At 42.5% G+C, this 18,050-nt stretch overlaps 1 protein-coding gene across 2 annotated transcripts in view; it reads right to left on the bottom strand.

The window, feature by feature from the left end:
• Positions 1 to 18,050, bottom strand: part of KCNAB1 (potassium voltage-gated channel subfamily A regulatory beta subunit 1) — a 444,955-nt gene that overhangs the window by 82,463 nt on the left and 344,442 nt on the right. For both annotated transcript variants that reach the window (XM_086391547.1, XM_086391559.1), the window contains exons 3-5: positions 7,658 to 7,695; positions 2,673 to 2,752; positions 417 to 461 (exon numbers count right to left, since the gene is read on the bottom strand). In XM_086391547.1, coding sequence (XP_086247673.1) covers positions 417 to 461; positions 2,673 to 2,752; positions 7,658 to 7,695 — 163 coding nt within the window. The remainder of the gene's footprint in view (positions 1 to 416; positions 462 to 2,672; positions 2,753 to 7,657; positions 7,696 to 18,050) is intronic.

Genomic DNA, 18,050 nt, shown 5'->3' with positions numbered 1-18,050 from the left:
GGTTTCTTGGGTCATCATTTCTTTGCATCCAGAGTTGTTAATAAAATGAACAATGCACATAAATACATGTATGGAGATAATTAGCATTCTGTGGCTCCCTTCCTTCACCAGATCACCACACAGGGCAGTCAAAAACCATGAAATGCCACTTTATTTTATGCACAATTATCTCATGAACATCCTCTGCTCAACCCATGGTAATTCATTGTGATCAACGACAAGTTAATTTTTGAAGTGCAAGTAGTGATCTCACTAATAATTACTTTCAAAGCACTGTAAATTATTTCTTTACTAAGAATTGGATTTTCTGACAGTCTTTTTGGTCACTTGTAATGCAAATTTATTTTCTCTTCTCTGGTACAAAATAGTAGCAGTCTTTTTAAAAGGCTATTAAATGAGTATGGTGAACACATTACCTCCAGCCTTTCTTCTTGATGATGCTCCCCAGAATCACTTCAGCCCTGGAGGAGAAACAGATAATGTCTCAGGATACAGTATCCTGGAAACGCAAGAGTCAATCCAAACCACCAGATCCCTTCCTTGTTTGAACTGTCAGTGCCTACATGTCCCCAAAATAGAAGCCACTCTCGGCTGGTAGCGCAGTTTCTGCTGTTTCTGCTTGTGCCTGCAGAATCCTGCTCCCGGAGCATTCCAGAAGCACCTGCCAAATCCTGACACTCTGGCAGGAGACCGCCTGTGGTCCTGATACTAGGAAGCAGTGGAGTCATTTGGCAGTTTGGCGTTTTTGAACCACTGATACTATATATAACTGTCTAGCTTGGTGGTATTCAAAGGGAGTCAAGGGTTTCTTTCTAATGGCCATAGTCTCCGATTGTGACCAGAGAAGACAGTGAGACCTCATGCTTTTCAGACAGAAAATACTGACTCCCAGGCGATCTTGCAGGGTTAAAGAACACATGTGTGGCCTTAGATGTTCAAAAGCCAGGGCTGCAGGTGCAGTGGCCTACAGAGAGAATGTCGTGGGTTCCAGTGACAAGTGTTGTCAGAAGAGCAGGATATACGAAGTCATAGGGGAGTGTCCTTCCTGCCACTGACGCTGGTCGTGGAGTGTTATACTCAAGACTCTCTCTCCATCCTGTCCCCCTCCACCTACCCCAGCTGGGACCCAAGCTTAAGGATACTAAAACTTTCTTCTAGGTTCCTCCCAGTCAGACCAACACTGTGAGAAGCAGGTGGGCTCTCAGAGGCTTTGTGAATGGAGACCTCAATGTAATCAGTGCATTGTCCATTAGCATTCTATAGAGCAAGTCATCTCTAATTGTGATTTGTCTTAGCTGAAAAGTCCCGTCTTTGTAGGAGTGTAGAGCCTGGCAATAAACCCCGAGGCGGGTTAGCCGGGGAGCAGGAACCAAGGGGACGCACACTGACCGTTACCTCAGGGTTCTTTCCCCCTGTCTCTCCTGCAACCTTGCATCTCACAGTGGGAACCTATCTCATTACACACTGACAAACAATCAATAATTAATCAGGACCGATTATCCTTCACAACAGGAATACAAACAGAACTCTAACAGACTTGTTAATCACTCCCTCTTTTTCAGCTTTAGCCCCATTTGGTAATAAGCAGGATTCAACAGAAGAAGGAAATGCTGAGATAAAGTAGGATGTGGAAAGAAACAAATCCTCATCAGTTGTATTTTCTCTCCTTGGACACAACAGAAGACATCAAGGATGTGCGCTCTGAACCTGCCTGATAGTCCTTGAACATAGCCCTGCCCTTGAAAAGGAGGAAACCCAGGCTGGGAAAATGCGCTTTTATCAGGCAGTGATGAACTTGATTCAGCAGTTTGTTATTCTCACCCAGAGGGGAGGAATGAAGCCTGCAGGTGATGATGTTCCTCAGCCCTGTTAGAGAATTGCAGAGCTGCTCCAGTAGCAGTTTAGATGTTTGGTTTCTTTTCTGCATCCGAGTTCATAGCAGGAGGCCAAGGCGGCTACTTCTGTTGAATGTGCTTATTGTGTGGGACCAGAGGGGTGGACACTGAAGACATAGTACCCATGTGCTTTGACTTATCACTGAGCCCTGTCCTGGAGCTCCAAACCTGCTCTAGGGTCCAGAAGAAGGTTGTAGCCAGCTGTGACTTCTCCAGAAAAAGAAGTGAGGCCTCTTTGCAGCCCTGTCTGTCCTCAGCGTAGAGCTTGAAATGCCCTCTTATAAAAGATATTCGGTTTCTTGGCATCTTTGGGAATCCCTCCTTTAATCTCTACTTCCCTGCAGAGAGGATGTGCCTGTTCTCCTCAAGGTTGAGGAACTACGTGGGGTGGTTATAAAATGAAAGACTAGCTTTGGAAAAACCACGCTGGAATCTGCTCACTTATATTAATTACATTCAGCTAATATTTATGGGTCTCCACTGTCATCACTCTGGTCACAACCACTTCTGCCCCTCAAGTATTGACAGACTGTGGCAATCGCTTCCGGTCCTTTCTTCATACAGGGACCAGGGGTGGGAAGGTCTGGGTGGGCAGAGGAGTCCAGAGATGGTCAATAGCCCCAATTCTGGTGGAGGTAGGTAAAGGAGGGAAGAAAAGCAATGGCATCAGCATGCGTGGGAAAGACAGACCCTTCTCACCAATGTGTCAGCAATGGTCTCGGGGAGTCTCTTGGGCCCAGAACTGAGACATGAGAGATGCATCAGGCACTGACTTACTTTCCAGCGGCATAGACCTCGGCTGTATCAAAGAGATTCACTCCGCTCTCATATGCGATTGTCATCAGCCGTTCAGCAACCTGCAAGAGGATGTGAAGGTCAGTTGGAAAGCCAAATGCTTTACAAGCCTGGGAAGCAACTTGGAATCCTATGGTGGTCTTTAAGAACATGGAAGTCTCACCGACCAGTCTTATTTTTCTCAGTTGTATTAAAGAAAGAAAGAAAAAAAGAAGACTCAACCAGCCTGAAGATGGTACAATTACCCCTTCCCTCAGACCTATACTGGGCACTCAGGGATTTCCTTCAGTGCTGAGAATACCCAGCCACCAGGAGCACAGTGAGGCGGAGGGACTTGGGTTTCTCACTCTGCTTGGAACACCTGGTTTGACGACATTCTCTGTGGCACTGGAATCTCTCGGACCAAGACGGTCGTTTGGATCACTGGTGACTTCATTTCTCATCTTTCTCTTTTTCCCAAGCTGATAGGTTCTGGCAGTTGGGTAACTCTTGACCTAAAAGCTTGTCTTTTTTTCCCCTGGAGGCTTAGCAGACTGTGCTGATGAATCAAAAGTTAGACAGAGCTGGGACTGCTGGAAAGTTCCCGTCAGCTCAGCACAGCCCCAGGCACGGTCACAGAGTGACCACCAGCCACACTGACACTGCATGGAGAGGAAAGGGTGAGCGCTCCAGCTCCTCACAGGTCAGCCTGAGACTGCCAAGCTCCTCGCTCCTTCCTTTGTGCTGCTGAACACGAGTGGCAAGTGTGACGAAAGAGCATGGGGAGCAGCTATAAACTACACCTCGAGGGATGGTTCTGGAGGGACAGCAATAAACAGTGCTGGAGAAAGGACATTTTTTTCATTTTGTTGATAGACTTATTAGTCAACTGAAAAATTACACACCTCACAAATAATTGAAATTGATTTTTACATTATGTTTTTCATTGTGGGCTAGGGTGTTTTATCAGTATTTTCAAGATAATCTCTTCTCCTATTTTTTTTTTTTAAAGTGATATACCAAGAAAACTGTCAGGCTAGCACAACGCAAATCCCTTAGAATAGCAGCTAAAGTGTTATTGTGTGTTTACTTAGTCTTGTCTGAATCTTTGTGACCCCATGGACTGTAGCCCACCAGGCTCCTCTGTCCATGGAATTTCCCAGGCAAGAATACTGGAGTGGGTTGCCATTTCTTCCTCCAGGGGATCTACCTGACCCAGAATTGAACCCGTGTCGCCTGCATTTCCTGCACTGGCAGGCAGATTCTTTACCACTGAGCCACCTGGGATGCCTATTATTACTGCTTCTAATTTGGCACCATTATGACGTTTCTCCTAAGTATAAATTGAAATTTAAGACAGTATAGCTTTTCATACCATAATTGCTATATATATATATATATATATATACACACACACTTTTTTTTTTTTCCAGCTGGGTAGTACAGGATGCAGGATGCTAGTTCCCCAACTAGGGATCAAACCCGAGCCCCTGCAGTTGAAGCATGGAGTCTTAACCACTGGACTGCCAGGGACATGCCCTATACTTTAGAGATTATTGTGCTTGTATTGTATATCATCCCTGTGTTATGTCATGTGTCATACTAATGGATTATTATTAGGAAATGTGCATAATAAATCTCATCTAGGGAGAAATTTTAAGATGTAGGATCCTGGATGGAGAGCTGAACTAAATAAGACATTTCCCAATCATGAGATCTGAAGATCTGAACACGGACTAAAGGAAATCACAGGACTAAGTCAGAGGACCAGTGTCTGAGCTTGAGGGTACCACTTACTAGATAAATGCATGCATGCTCAGTAGCTTCAGTCATGGCCAACTCTTTGCGACCCCAAAGACTGTAGCCCGCCAGGCCATCCATGGGATTTCCCAGGCAAGAATACTGGAGTGGGTTGCTATGCTCTCCCCCAGGGAATCTTCCTAACCCAGGGATCAAACCTGCATCTCCTTCATCTCCTGCATTGCAGGAGGATTCTTTATCACTGAGCCATCAGGGAAGCCCCTATTAGATAAATACATGTTGGCAAATCATTTGACCTCTCTATGTTTCAGTTTCATCATCTGCAAAATGTGGATGCTTCTGTCCTGCCCCCTAGGGAACCTGCAGCTCTCAGAGGAAGCTGACCTTACCTCTCTCCAAGGAGGGCCTGGGGGGCCTAACGTGGTTCAGGGAGGGTCATGTGACACATGTGGGCCAATAAAATGTGAGAGGAGATTGACTGAGGACTTATGGGGACATTTTTCCTGGTTATTCTTGCAGTATTTCTATAAGCAACACTTTCCCTGGAGTTACTTTTCTAACTGAGATCTAGAATGCCTGCTGCTATCTTACTATTTTGTATGGATGAAGTTGACATACAAAGGAACACAGGGCCAGGAGAATCACTAGGAAATGCAACGGAGGCTCTAACTGAGTCAACTTGGAAGCTTGCTCTAACTCTGAATTTCTAATTAGAAAGTAAAAATAGTTTTTCCCCTTATTTGTTTGGCCAGTTTGAATTGGATTTACTGTTACCTGCAATTGAAAGAAGCCTAACAGCATTCCTGCCAAGTGGCTATTCAATAAATGGCTGAACTCACACAGTAATGGGGACATCACTACCTCCCAAGGTGGCACTGATAATTACGTCACTCAGCATATTAAGATTAGTATCGGCTTTGTGCCTCCACTGCCACATGGAAATAGTTTAACTTGACAAGTTCAGCCATGGGTGTGACTGTGGTCTGGCTGTGTCTCCTATCTTCCTTGCTGGCAATCTCTCTGTTGGGCCCTGGGGAAAAGCCACAGCTACTCTCCAGAAGGACAACAGCTATTTGTCTGGTCTGTATTGAGGTGAAAGTCTCTTCAGTCATTCACAACAGCTTTATTGTGTAGTTTTTAGAATCATAATTTTAAAATGATTTGTTTCAGAGGCTGGCCCTATGTACTCTGACCTGGGCAAGCTGGGCTCATTGCAGCAGAGAGCAGACACTGTCAAGGGCAGAGCAAAGATGAAGAGGGGAATAACATGCTTACAGTTGACTCCTCTGCTCTGAAAGGGAAGGTATATTTGTCTTTTTCCGCCCCAAGTACCATATCAGCCAGTAAGAGGTTATGCACATGCTAGATACAGTGGATTATTAACTTTAGACCTCCCTCCTTCCTTATCACTTACTTTGCATCTGATTGAAGTCTGCATCCATTGCTTTGATATCTGTGCACTTGCCTCTGTGCTGCCTCAATTCTCCTTTCCTGAGATGGCCCTGGAGTGGACCTGGTGATGACCACCCTGGTCCTCCTTTCGAACTCAAGGAATTATTTCCCCAGCTCTTAGGAATGCCGTCATCAGAAAGCACTTGGCTAAAGTGAGTCACCTAGCCCAGGGACAGACCTGCCTCCCAGGGCAGCCTCTGTCCAATGACTGGTCATACAAGGGATATAAATACTCCTCTTGCCCCAACTTGGGACAGCTCTGCAGGGCCATCTGAGCTTCAGAGATCTCCATGGGGTCAGCTGAGTTCACTGCTGAGACTGCATCACAGCCCAGATTCCTAATATCTGTTCTGCAGGCTAATTTCCACCTCAGGTCTGCTTCCCAAGTACTCTCCACTGTAACAAGCCCTTTGTGATGATCTGCTGCTGCTGCTAAGTCGCTTCAGTCATGTCCGACTCTGTGCCACCCCATAGACGGCAGCCCACCAGGCCCCCCCACCCAGTCCCTGGGATTCTCCAGGCAAGAACACTGGAGTGAGTTGCCATTTCCTTCTCCAATGCATCAAAGTGAAAAGTGAAAGTGAAGTTGCTCAGTCGTGTCCGACTCTTAGCAACCCCATGGACTGCAGCCTACCAGGCTCCTCCATTCATGGGATTTTCCAGGCAAGAGCACTGGAGTGGGGTGCCATGCTACCTATGCCCAATACTGGGAACAGGCATTCAGATAGATAAAAATAAGAAGATAAGACCCCTCCCTATGAATCTATTAAATAACAGGATGAGCTTGTGAGCTGTGGAAAAGACCCTTTATCTCCCTAAGTGTCTCCTTAGGGATGGTAGTAAGAACTACCTTTAAAAGAGCTTGTCTTGTGTCAGGCACCAGGCTGAGCCCTTCATTAATCTTAGGGACCATCATCTGCATTTTACTAATGTGGCAACATTTAACATTTGTAGATGTTAACAAATCCAGTTAATGCAGAGTGAGTTGAAGCCCAGTGAATATATCCGCTTAGATGCACTATCCCTGACTCCTCAGTGGTATCAAGGAAGCGAAGGAAGGCTTGACGGGACCTGAGGGGTTTCTTCAGGGAAGCTGTTGGTACTCAATGCCTCCATAGCTCATTTATGCCGTGAAAGTAATCGTTAAAGGTAATGGTCAGAATTATCATTTTGATAAGCACCGTTCTGAATGTGTAAATGAAGGTATAAAGGAGTTCTGTAGTAAATACGATTGTTATAGGTCCCATTTATCTGCAACTTACTAGTCAGAGGGCTATATAAATGTCTGACATGCATAACATGGTTAATATTTTCAACAGAACTTCCCGTTTTGCATATGAAAAAATGAGGAATGGAGGTTGAATTAACTTGCCCAAGTCTGGGTGACCCAGTTTTCCTAAGACTGAGAAATACTAAAATGGGAACAAGACAAACTGGGGCCAGTTGGTCTAGGTGAAGCTAAAACACATATGTATACACATGCCAGCAATAAAATCTCTTCGTAAAGTTACTAAATACTAATTCCAAAACTGATTGTCCTCTAATTATTGAGCCTGCTCATTTAGTAGATTGACAGCTTCAAGAGCTATTAATAGTCTAAATGTGAAAAATACAGGAAGCAAGATAAAGTGGAAAATAATCTCTGAGTCAATCTTAGCCATTTCCGGTGATTAAAATATCCTTTTAAAATACTAGAATCACAGAAACTGTATTGTAAAATACAGTTTGCTTTGCATTTTCTATGATCAGCATAATTGGAGACAAAAGTAACTCACCTCATCTGAAATTTGACCTCCAAATGTCACCCATGTTCCTGGAAAAGAATAAATACTTGCATGTTATTCATAATCAGTTTTCTAATGTTGTGCATTAAGGAAAATACTTTTCTTACACTGGGGCTACTTCAGTAGGTTGCTCATGAAGGTACCTGGACAGGAAGTGCTGCCCATCCTCCTTCTATCACTAAGTTCCCCAGCAGGGATCTGCATCCCTTTGCTTGTCTATTCTTCATTTAAAGGCCCAGTATATGCTAGTATTAGCCCTGTCTACTAATACTATTATTAGTATTATGTCTAAAAAGTATTAGCTTTTTCTTCTGACTTAGGACTGTATATGCTGCTGTGTAAGAAGGCAGTGCCCCAAGCCTGCATCCCCTGCCCACTCATTTTCATTCCACCTGGCTAAGAAGTTAGCAGTTCTGAAAGGGAAGGGAAGACCTTTGGTCAAATTTTCCCTTCCTTTGTCTCCAGTGAGGGACTCTATTTTGTGTCTCTATTCCCTTTCAAAAGGAACCCTCTCAGAGGTTCTTCCAGTCCCCACTCCAAGCTGCAAGGGGTGACAGTTAAGCTTTTTCCTCTCTTATGACCTGCCCCTCCAGAATGGAAATTGCCATTCGGTTTTGGGGTGGGATAGAGGCAGTAGCTGCTGAGTGAGGTTCGGGAAGGCAAGCAGGAGAGGCATAACCAGTTGCCAAAGAGCTGCATGTGTAAAGCAAGAGAGAATCAGGCACTGAGTGGGCTATTGCCTCTCAGGTCTATAGTCACTCACTCATTCATAATTCTCTCCTTGACCCTTTTTTTTTTTTTTTTTTTTGAGCTCTAACTACCTTCCAGGCAAAGTCATTGAACCCACATGCTCAGCATAGTGAGGTGATTGCCCTAGCTCCTCTGTTCCAAGAGCTCACTATTGACAACTGCTGTTCTTTAGTCTCTAAGTCGTTGTCTGACTCTTTGTGACCCTGTGGACTGCAGCCCACTAGGCTCCTCTGTCCATGGGGTTTTCCAGGCAAGAATACTGGAGTGGATTACCCTTTCCTTCTCCAGGGGATCTTCCTGACTCAGGGATCAAACTCACATCTCCTGCACTGGCAGGAGGATTCTTTACCACTGAGTCACCTGGGAGCCCCTCACAGTTGACAATACTAGTTGACAAATGATATGATGAAGGCAGACACGAGGCAGGAAGGGAAGGAGTGCTCTACTCTGACTGGAGGGAGGTGGCCCTCAAGAAAGACTTCTGAGAAGAGGTTAAGTCTCAAAGGAAGTAGATGAACGAAGAAGGGAGGAACAGGCATTCCAGGTACAGGTAAGAGTGCAGGCAAGGCAGATGAGTAGAACACTTGAGTGGGCTGAGGAGCTGTGGCGTGGGCTTCTGCGCCAGGTGAGGGAACACGGCGTGGAGAGGGAGGGGTGACAGGAGGTGACTGGGCGCAGCTCATATTTGTGGGGGCAACAAAGAAATGTGGTTGGAAACTTATGTTTTGCAATAACAGGATAGCTACCATTTATGGAACATCTTCCAAATGCCAATAGTACACTGAGAAACATGTGTATGTTCATCACTACGAATTTTAACAAACTTACAAGGTAATTTTATTATCCCAATTTCCAGATGACGACTCTAGCAGCAACCAAACTAATACATGATACACTCAGGATTCCCCACATGTGCTGGGCTTCGAGGAGGATATCTTTCTCACTGCATTTTGCCACCTCATCAGTAACTTTCTAAAATTAATTGTGGTATTTGGATTCATACCCCCATAGAAGCATGTTGATGTAACTGTACCTTTTTTCTTCTTAAATCTCAGGGACTACACAAAGGGAGGATATATATTATTTTACTGGTACTCTCTCCATCCCCAGAGGTTGTAAATGGGAGGTTTACAGATTGCACTCGGTTTGCAGACTTCTTGTGCCCGGCAAGAACAATGTTGTCCCACTTGGAATTTTAATAAAAGTTACCAACCTTTTGATAATTTAGGAAATTAATCTGCTTAATCTTGGGAGATTTTTCTTTTAAATGTCTGACTTCTAGCTTCTGCTAATGACAGAGGGTCAGTGTCCCCACATAGCCAACATGCCCTGAATCTGAGGGGCGATGTCCTCCCTGTTTATTCAAAGGTCATACACCTTTCTTTGTGTTTTCAACACTGAGATCAAATGGCAGTTGTTATTTACTCCCACGTGTTTACTGCTATTTTTTAATTGTAAAATTTAGAGAAAAAGGGACTTGTGCATCTCCTAAAAAACAGAGTTCAGTATTTCAAGAAAAAATAAGGGTCCCTTTTTTGGTAGATGTGAAGAATTTCCAAGAAAAGTCTTTGTTGTAAACAAAGAATGTTTACAACAGAAAAATTACAACTTAAGGCACCATAATAAAATAAGCCATGACTGGTATTATACAGAAAAGATGGGCATTTGGAAACTTGATGGACTGAAGAAATGGCAGTGTTTGTTTTGAATGAGAATAAAATAAAAGATCTGCTGTGAAGTGCAGTTCTCTATTAAGTGGAAAAATTGCCTGGGCAACGAAACCTTTTTACAGATAACACTTTTACAAAAGGGTTTCTTTTGAATGTAGCAGAAATTATGTGTCCAGAGTATAAACAAGCACTTGCAAATGTTCCTATAATCAGAAACATTTCTGCTCAGCATGTTGAAAATCTGGCTGAGAACTTTCAGGATAAGTTAAATTATTGGTGGCATTTTCTATTGCAGTAAATGAGCTCATATATATAAATAATAGCACACTATTAGCTATATTTATTTGTGATGCTCTGAGAATTTTGGAAGGGTTAAAGAATTTTTGAACAAGGAGGCTCTGCAAGGCAAAACATCAGAATTACTTTGTGATGAGAAGGGTCTCAGACCGTTGGATATAGAAGGCAGTGTTCCAAATTGTGTTACTACAGATCGGGTTCTCACAGAGGGCAGGGCTAAGCTTGGACTCGTCAAGCAACAGATCTGAGGTGGCTGTATTTTGAAGGGGCACTAAGCATAAGTCCATTAATTTCCTCATTTATCAGGAATGGCTTCGGGCTAAAAAGCTAAAAGGAAATAAGCCATGGATTTGGTAATTAATATCATGAATCAGCTATTCTTCTATATCTTGGAGAAAAATCAGGTCAGTGTTTGCTTAATGAATTTGCTGGCTTGTGCTGTGATCTTGGAGAGCATTTTTTTTTTTAACTGTTCATATCATCAAAGGAAGTAGTCCATATCCATTTAGCAGCAAAGATTGGCTCAAAGTTCCAAGCTTCTTGCTGACATTACACGTCTTCGACACCTTGTGGATAGTTTTCTATTGGGACATTCAGAATAATTTACACGAATACCTCATTTGCTTTTCTCAGTCCTGACAACATAGTCTTTGGAAAATTCATTTGTTAAAGAATAATTTGGTTCACTCTTTCAACATTGCAGTCAGTTCCCAGATATGAAAATGGTGACCTGAAATTTAATTTCCAAAATGGGACCTTTGAATACTGGATTTCATGCTTTAAGAAAACAAACCAGCATTATTTAGCTTGTTGTTGCTCAGTTGCTGTGTTGTGTCCAACTCTTTGTGACCCCGTAGACTGCAGCATGCCAGGCTTCCTGGTTCTTCACTACCTCCTGGAGTTTGCTCAAATTCATGTGCACTGAGTCTGCGATGCCATCCAACCATCTCATCCTCGGTCTCCCCCTTCTCCTTTGCCTTCAATCTTTCCCAGCATCAGGGTCTTTTCCAATGAGTCGGCTCTTTGCATCAGGTGGCCAAAGTATTAGAGCTTCAGCTTTAGCATGAGTCCTTCCAATTCAGGATTGATTTCCTTTACTATCAACAGATTTGACCTCCCTGCAGTCCAACGGACTCTCAAGAGTCTTCTCCAGGACCAGAATTCGAAAGCATCAATTCTTCAGCTTATTCAGCTTCAATCAGTTCAGTTTAGTCGCTCAGTCATGTCTGACTCTTTGCGACCCCATGAATCGCAGCATGCCAGGCCTCCCTGTCCATCACCAACTCTCGGAGTTCACCCAAACTCTTGTGCATCAAGTCAGTGATGCCATCCAGCCATCTCATCCTCTGTCATCCCCTTCTCCTCCTGCCCCCAATCCCTCCCAGCATAAGGGTCTTTTCCAGTGAGTCAGGTCTTTGCATGAGGTGGCCAGAATATTGGAGTTTCAGCCTCAGCATCAGTCCTTCCAATGAGCACCCAGGACTGGTCTCCTTTAGGATGGATTGGTTGGATCTCCTTGCAGTCCAAGAGACTCTCAAGAGTCTTCTCCAGCACCACAGTTCAAAAGCATCAATTCTTCAGCTCTCAGCTTTCTTCACAGTCCCACTCTCACATCCATACATGACCACTGGAAAAACCATAGCCTTGACTAGATGGACCTTTGTTGGCAAAGTAATATCTCTGCTTTTTAATATGCTATCTAGGTTGGTCATAACTTTCCTTCCAAGGAGTAAGTGTCTTTTAATTTCATGGCTGCAATCACCATCTGCAGTGATTTTGGAGCCCCCAAAAATAAAGTCTGACACTGTTTCCACTGTTTCCTCATCTATTTCCCATGAAGTGATGGGACCAGATGCCATGATTGTAGTTTTCTGAATGTTGAGCTTTAAGTCAGCTTTTTCACTCTCCTCTTTCACTTTCATCAAGAGACTTTTTAGTTCCTCTTCACTTTCTGCCATACCTTTCTTAATTTTTGGTAGTATAAATGAAGGGCTATGAAGTTACCAAACTCTACTACAAAATGGCATTGAATACCATGGCAACATTGAAAGCTAGAATAGTATTTCCATCTTGGAGGATATAACCCTCCTTATAAGAACCTAGCCATGTTAGGAAAATCTTATGTTTAGGAGCAGTTTTATTCCAAAATTAATCTGAAAAAAATTACCAACCCTAGTTTACATATTTAAGGCTTCGTACCATACATTACAGTAAATAGACCTGGCTGACATTTTAGTACAGAAGAAAAGACATCAGGTTTCTGATTCCAAGACAGAGCAGTAATGAATTATAAGATAACAATAATAATAAATGTTTTTTTTTTTTCAGTTTTAGTTTAAATTTTTAAATATAAAATAAAATAGAGATATTATATACACACACACACACACATACATAGCCACACCATAATGTAGTAAAAATGAAGAATCTGGTTCCATTTTGGGGATTCTGTCGTTCCTCCATTCAGCTTATTTGATTTAGGTAGGCTACCTCCCTGACCTTTTAGACATTTGCTATTTATTTCTTTTATAGTTATTTGTTTACAAACTTTAAATCTTTTACTAGAGAGTAAGCTATTTGAAGTATAGGGCTTTATTTCATTTATCTTCTTATCTCTACAGTCCTGGAATAAAACAGTCCTTGGAAAATGGTTGATAATTATCTGGTTAAATAGAATTGAATTGGCTTTTTGGCTATCATCAATGTACAAAGTACTGGGATAGTTTCCCACCAAATAAACATGTATATTTTGATTTATATAAATATGAAAAATACTCATCAACAGTCTTCAGTTCTTTTTTTTTTTTTTCAAGATAAATTTTTTTTTTTTTTTTTACTTTACAATATTGTATTGGTTTTGCCATACATCAACATCAATCTGCCACGGGTTCATGTTGTTCCCCATCCTGAACCCCCCTCCCACCTCCCTCCCCGTACCATCCTTCTGGGTCATCCCAGTGCACCAGCCCCAAGCATCCTGTGTCATGCATCAAACCTGGACTGGTGATTCGTTTCATATATGATATTATACATGTTTCAATGCCATTCTCCCAAATCATCCCACCCTCTCCCTCTCCCACAGAGTCCAAAAGACTGTTCTATACATCTGTGTCTCTTTTGCTGTCTTGCATACAGGGTTATCATTACCATCTTTCTAAATTCCATATACATGCATTAGTATGCTGTATTGGTGTTTTTCTTTCTGCTTACTTCACTCTGTATAATAGTCTCCAGTTTCATCCACCTCATTAGAACTGATTCAAATGTATTCTTTTTAATGGCTGAGTAATATTCCATTGTGTATATGTACCACAGCTTTCTTATCCATTCGTCTGCTGATGGAGGTCTAGGTTGCTTCCATGTCCTGGCTATTATAAACAGTGCTGCGATGAACATTGGGGTACACATGTCTCTTTCAATTCTGGTTTCCTTGGTGTGTCAGTCTTCAGTTCTAACCCCTGTGTGATTGATGTGTTTCTACTCACCCCTGAACCTACACAGCTGTGCCCTCTCCTGGAGAAGGGCAGGGGAAAGTCCTTGTCCCTGACTGCAAGGCTTCCTGTGGATTGGAGGGGCACAGTATAGGCAGGGTCCACCACCAACCACGAGGAAGAGCTGACACTTACAAGTAGGATGTATTCCCCCAGGATGGAGAAGGACTGAGTGGCAGTTTTTCAGACAGGAAAACTCTACTTGTGTGGTTTTATTTCTACTACCCCTCTTCACAAGATCTAAGGTGGTTTATTACTTAATACAATTCTCAAAAACTTCTGTGGCAGTTTCCTTGATCATTTTTCTGCCTCTAATGAGAACATGCCTTCTTGAGACCTAGGATGGCATATGATTATTTCACTGTGATGTTTCAAATTAGTGAGATGCTATTTAGAAGATCATTTTACTTAACTGACACTTGTTGTTTCTAACTTGCTTAAAGCAGAGGAAGTATAAAGAGAACTTTGAACTGTTATTGTGTCTTCTGATGAAATTCCTTCGTGTACAAAGGAATATATGCTTTGAAAACCTCTATTTGAGGCCCTTGGCATATACCTACCCGAGCATAGAAAATGATCAGTGAAATGTAAAAGACAATGAAAACTGGCTTTATACACACATGCAGGCACACACACACACACCCCTCTATCTTTGGTTACTTAATTACCTTGTTGGTGGTTTACTGGGTAATTGCTAAGCATAAGGAAACACGCTTATCATTTAAATGATCTCCTTGTTTATATGAAGAAATATTTAGATATTCAGAAGTAGTAACATTTGGGTCTTTTTTCAAAATCCACTTTCTTTGTGAGCCTTATCTGGTCATCCATGTAGAATCTCAACACCCACCCCCTGACAGTGTAACTGCCATATCCCTACAGGTAGGCTACCTCCTTGGCCCTTTAACATCTCACATCACTTGGGTGCAATTATCATAACCAGCAAACTAACACTGCTACAGTACTAGTAACTAGACTACAGACCTTTGAATTTCATTGTCCTTTTTTTCTCTTCCAGGATCCTATACAGGACACAACATTGCATTAAGTTTTCATGTCTTCTTAGTGTCCTCTGTTGTGTCTTTCCTTGTCTGTCTTTCATAATCTTGACATTGATCAAGTATTTGATAGAATGTCCCTCAATTTGGGTTTAGATCATCTGTTGGATCATAGAAAAAGCAAGAGAATTCCAGAAAAACATCTACTTCTGCTTCATTGACTACACTAAAGCCTTTGACTGTGTGGATCACAACAAACTGTGGAAAATTCTGAAAGACATGGGAATACCAGACCACCTGACCTGCCTCCTGAGAAATCTGTATGCAGGTCAAGAAGCAACAGTTAGAACCGGGAATGGAACAACTGACTGGTTCCAAATTGGGAAAGGAGAACATTAAAGCTGTATATTGTCACCCTGCTTATGTAACTTATATGCAGAGTAACTCATGCAAAATTCCAGGCTAGAGGAAGGACAAGCTGGAGTCAAGACAGCCAGGAAAAATATCAATAATCTCAGATATGCAGATGACACCATCCTTATGGCAGAAAGCGAAGAGGAGCTAAAGAGCCTCCTGATGAAAGTGAAAGAGGAGAGTGAAAAAAGCTGGCTTTAAGCTCAACATTAAAAAAAAATGGAGATCATGGCATCCAGTCCCATCACTGCCTGCCAAATAGATGGGGAAACAGTGGAAACAGTAAGAGACTTTATTTTCTTGGGCTCCAAAATCACCACAGATGGTTACTGCAGCCATGAGATTAAAAGACGCTTACTCCTTGGAAGAAAAGCTACGACCAACCTAGACAGCATATTAAAAAGCAGAGACATTACTTTGCTGACAAAGGTCCATATAGTCAAAGCTATGGTTTTTCTAGTAGTCATGTATGGATGTGAGAGTTGAGCTGTGAAGAAAGCTGAGCGCCAAGGAATTGATGCTTTTGAACTGTGGTGTTGGAGAAGAGTCTTGAGAGTTCCTTGGACTGCAAGGAGATTCAACCTGTCCATCCTAAAGGAAATCAACCCTGAATATTCATTGGAAGGACTGATGCTGAAGCTGAAGCTCCAATACTTTGGCCACCTGCTGTGAAGAACTGACTCATTGGAAAACTCCCTGATGCTGGGAAAGATTGATGGTGGGAGGGGAAGGGGACAACAGAGGATGAGATGGTTGGATTGCACCAGTGACTTGATGGACATGAGTTTAAGCAGGCTCCGGGAGTTGGTGATGGACAGGGAAGCCTGGCATGCTGCTGTCCATGGGGTCACAAAGAGTCAGACATGACTGAGCGACTGAACTAAACTGAACTGAGGGTTATAGATTTGGTGGCTTCTATTTCTATACTGCAGTTTGACTTGCTTATGTTTTGGATATATTCAAGAAGGCAATATAAAAATGCAATTATAATATTTATTATATCACAACTAACTTTTCTTCATTCTTTTATTCAACAAGTCCACTATTTGAGTCTACTCTCTGCCAGGCATTGTACTTAAATTATAAGGATACAACAGTGAGAATATTATTTCTCCCATAATGGAGGAGCAGATTTAAGAGGCAAGACAAAATAATGAGAAAAACAAGCTAAATATACGGTGTTTATTTATGAATGTTAATTTCATAAATAAAATATGAAATGTGTAAGTTGACTGATGAGTGTTAAAGAGAGTCATGTTTATAAGGTGGGATTTGGTAGCTAAAATGTCAGGGGGTGGGTGTTGAGATTCTACATGGGGTGACTAGATAATGCTCACAAAGACAGTGGCTTTTGAAAAAAGACCCAAAGATAGTTAAGGAGCTAGTTAGGAAGCTACCTGAGGAAGAACATTCCAGCAGGGGGGAATAATGTGGAGGGGGCTTATTTGGCATGTTCAAGGTCAATGAGGAGACCAATGGCCAGAGAAGAGAAGATGAGGTCTGTGGGGTGATGGGGAACAGATTGCATGGAGTGATCTTGATCATAAGAAGGACTTTGGAGAGGAGTTTTGAATAGAGAAGTGACACAGTCTGATTCTATGAAAAGGAACCTGTGCTGTGGTGTTGAGAGCTCACCTCTGAGGTTGAGACACCAGCACCAGTGAGGAGGCTATCATGATCAATCTAGGTGAGACGTGAAGGTGGTTTGGTCTGAGTGCTGGAAATGAGGATGGTCAGAAGTGCTTGAGTTTTTGATAGATTTTGAAGGAAAGGTGATAGGATTTGCTGATTAAAGGGATGTAGTGTGAGAGAAGGTGAGACTTCAAGGACAACATCAAGGTCAGAACCAGGGGAGAATGCAGAGCCAATTCAATGCACTGCATTCTGGATTTAACAATTTTTAAGTCTGGCAAATAGCGCACACATTGATTCCAGGTTAATGCAGTGAAAGCTGACCAAATGGTTGAGAGGTATTTAATCTAGAGGTGTTTAGAGTTATTCGTCTGTTACATCACTGAAGGATTTAAGGTTGGCAATGCAAACTGCAGCTGTCGTTGAACTTAGACTTACATGCTGCACAAAATTAGTGTGTTCACTATCTCATTCGAATAGAATTATTTCCAGAGAGAGGTAGAACTGGGGGTGGGAGTGTCCCCCAAATTTCATGGAAAGCAGGAAGCAGAATCTAAGTCCAAGCCAGGGCTGATTTGGAGGATGAGACGACAAGCTGTTGGCCTCCTATACCAGGGCCAGGGCATTTCCTGTGTGCATTTCCCCTCTGAGCGATGGGCAGAGTCTTCTGAGAATGGAACCCTTCCCCATGTCTTTAGATCCAAATTCTATTTATTCTTCAGGACCCAGAATTTCAGCTTCAGAGTCCAGTGCTGCTAGACTTCCTTAACACCTCCTCTCCTCTAGATCTCTGTTGCATTAACTCCATGACCCCAGGAAAGTCCCAACCTCTGGATTTCAAGTTTCATCACACACAAAATTTGGGACCTTAACCTTTCTTCATTACTATGATTTCGTGATTCTGCGTCTGGGCTTTGAAGGGAGAAGAACTCATCCCATTCAACTACTCTGAACAAAGTATTATTACCACACCAACCATATCACATTGTAACTACATGGTTTTTTTTTTTTTTTTCACATATGACACCCCCACCAGATTGTTCTGAGGGCAGCGATCAAGTTTAATCTAAGTGTTTAATTCTAGCCACTGAAGTGAAGACTGACACATAGTAGGTACTTAATAATCATTCAC

Source organism: Bos grunniens, chromosome 1, assembly GCF_055505025.1.
Source record: "Bos grunniens cultivar Pamir isolate PY7600 chromosome 1, Bosgru_T2T1.0, whole genome shotgun sequence".
NCBI lineage: Eukaryota > Metazoa > Chordata > Mammalia > Artiodactyla > Bovidae > Bos > Bos grunniens.
Note: the sequence above shows the minus strand (reverse complement) of the source record. Positions and strands in the feature narration are given on the sequence as shown.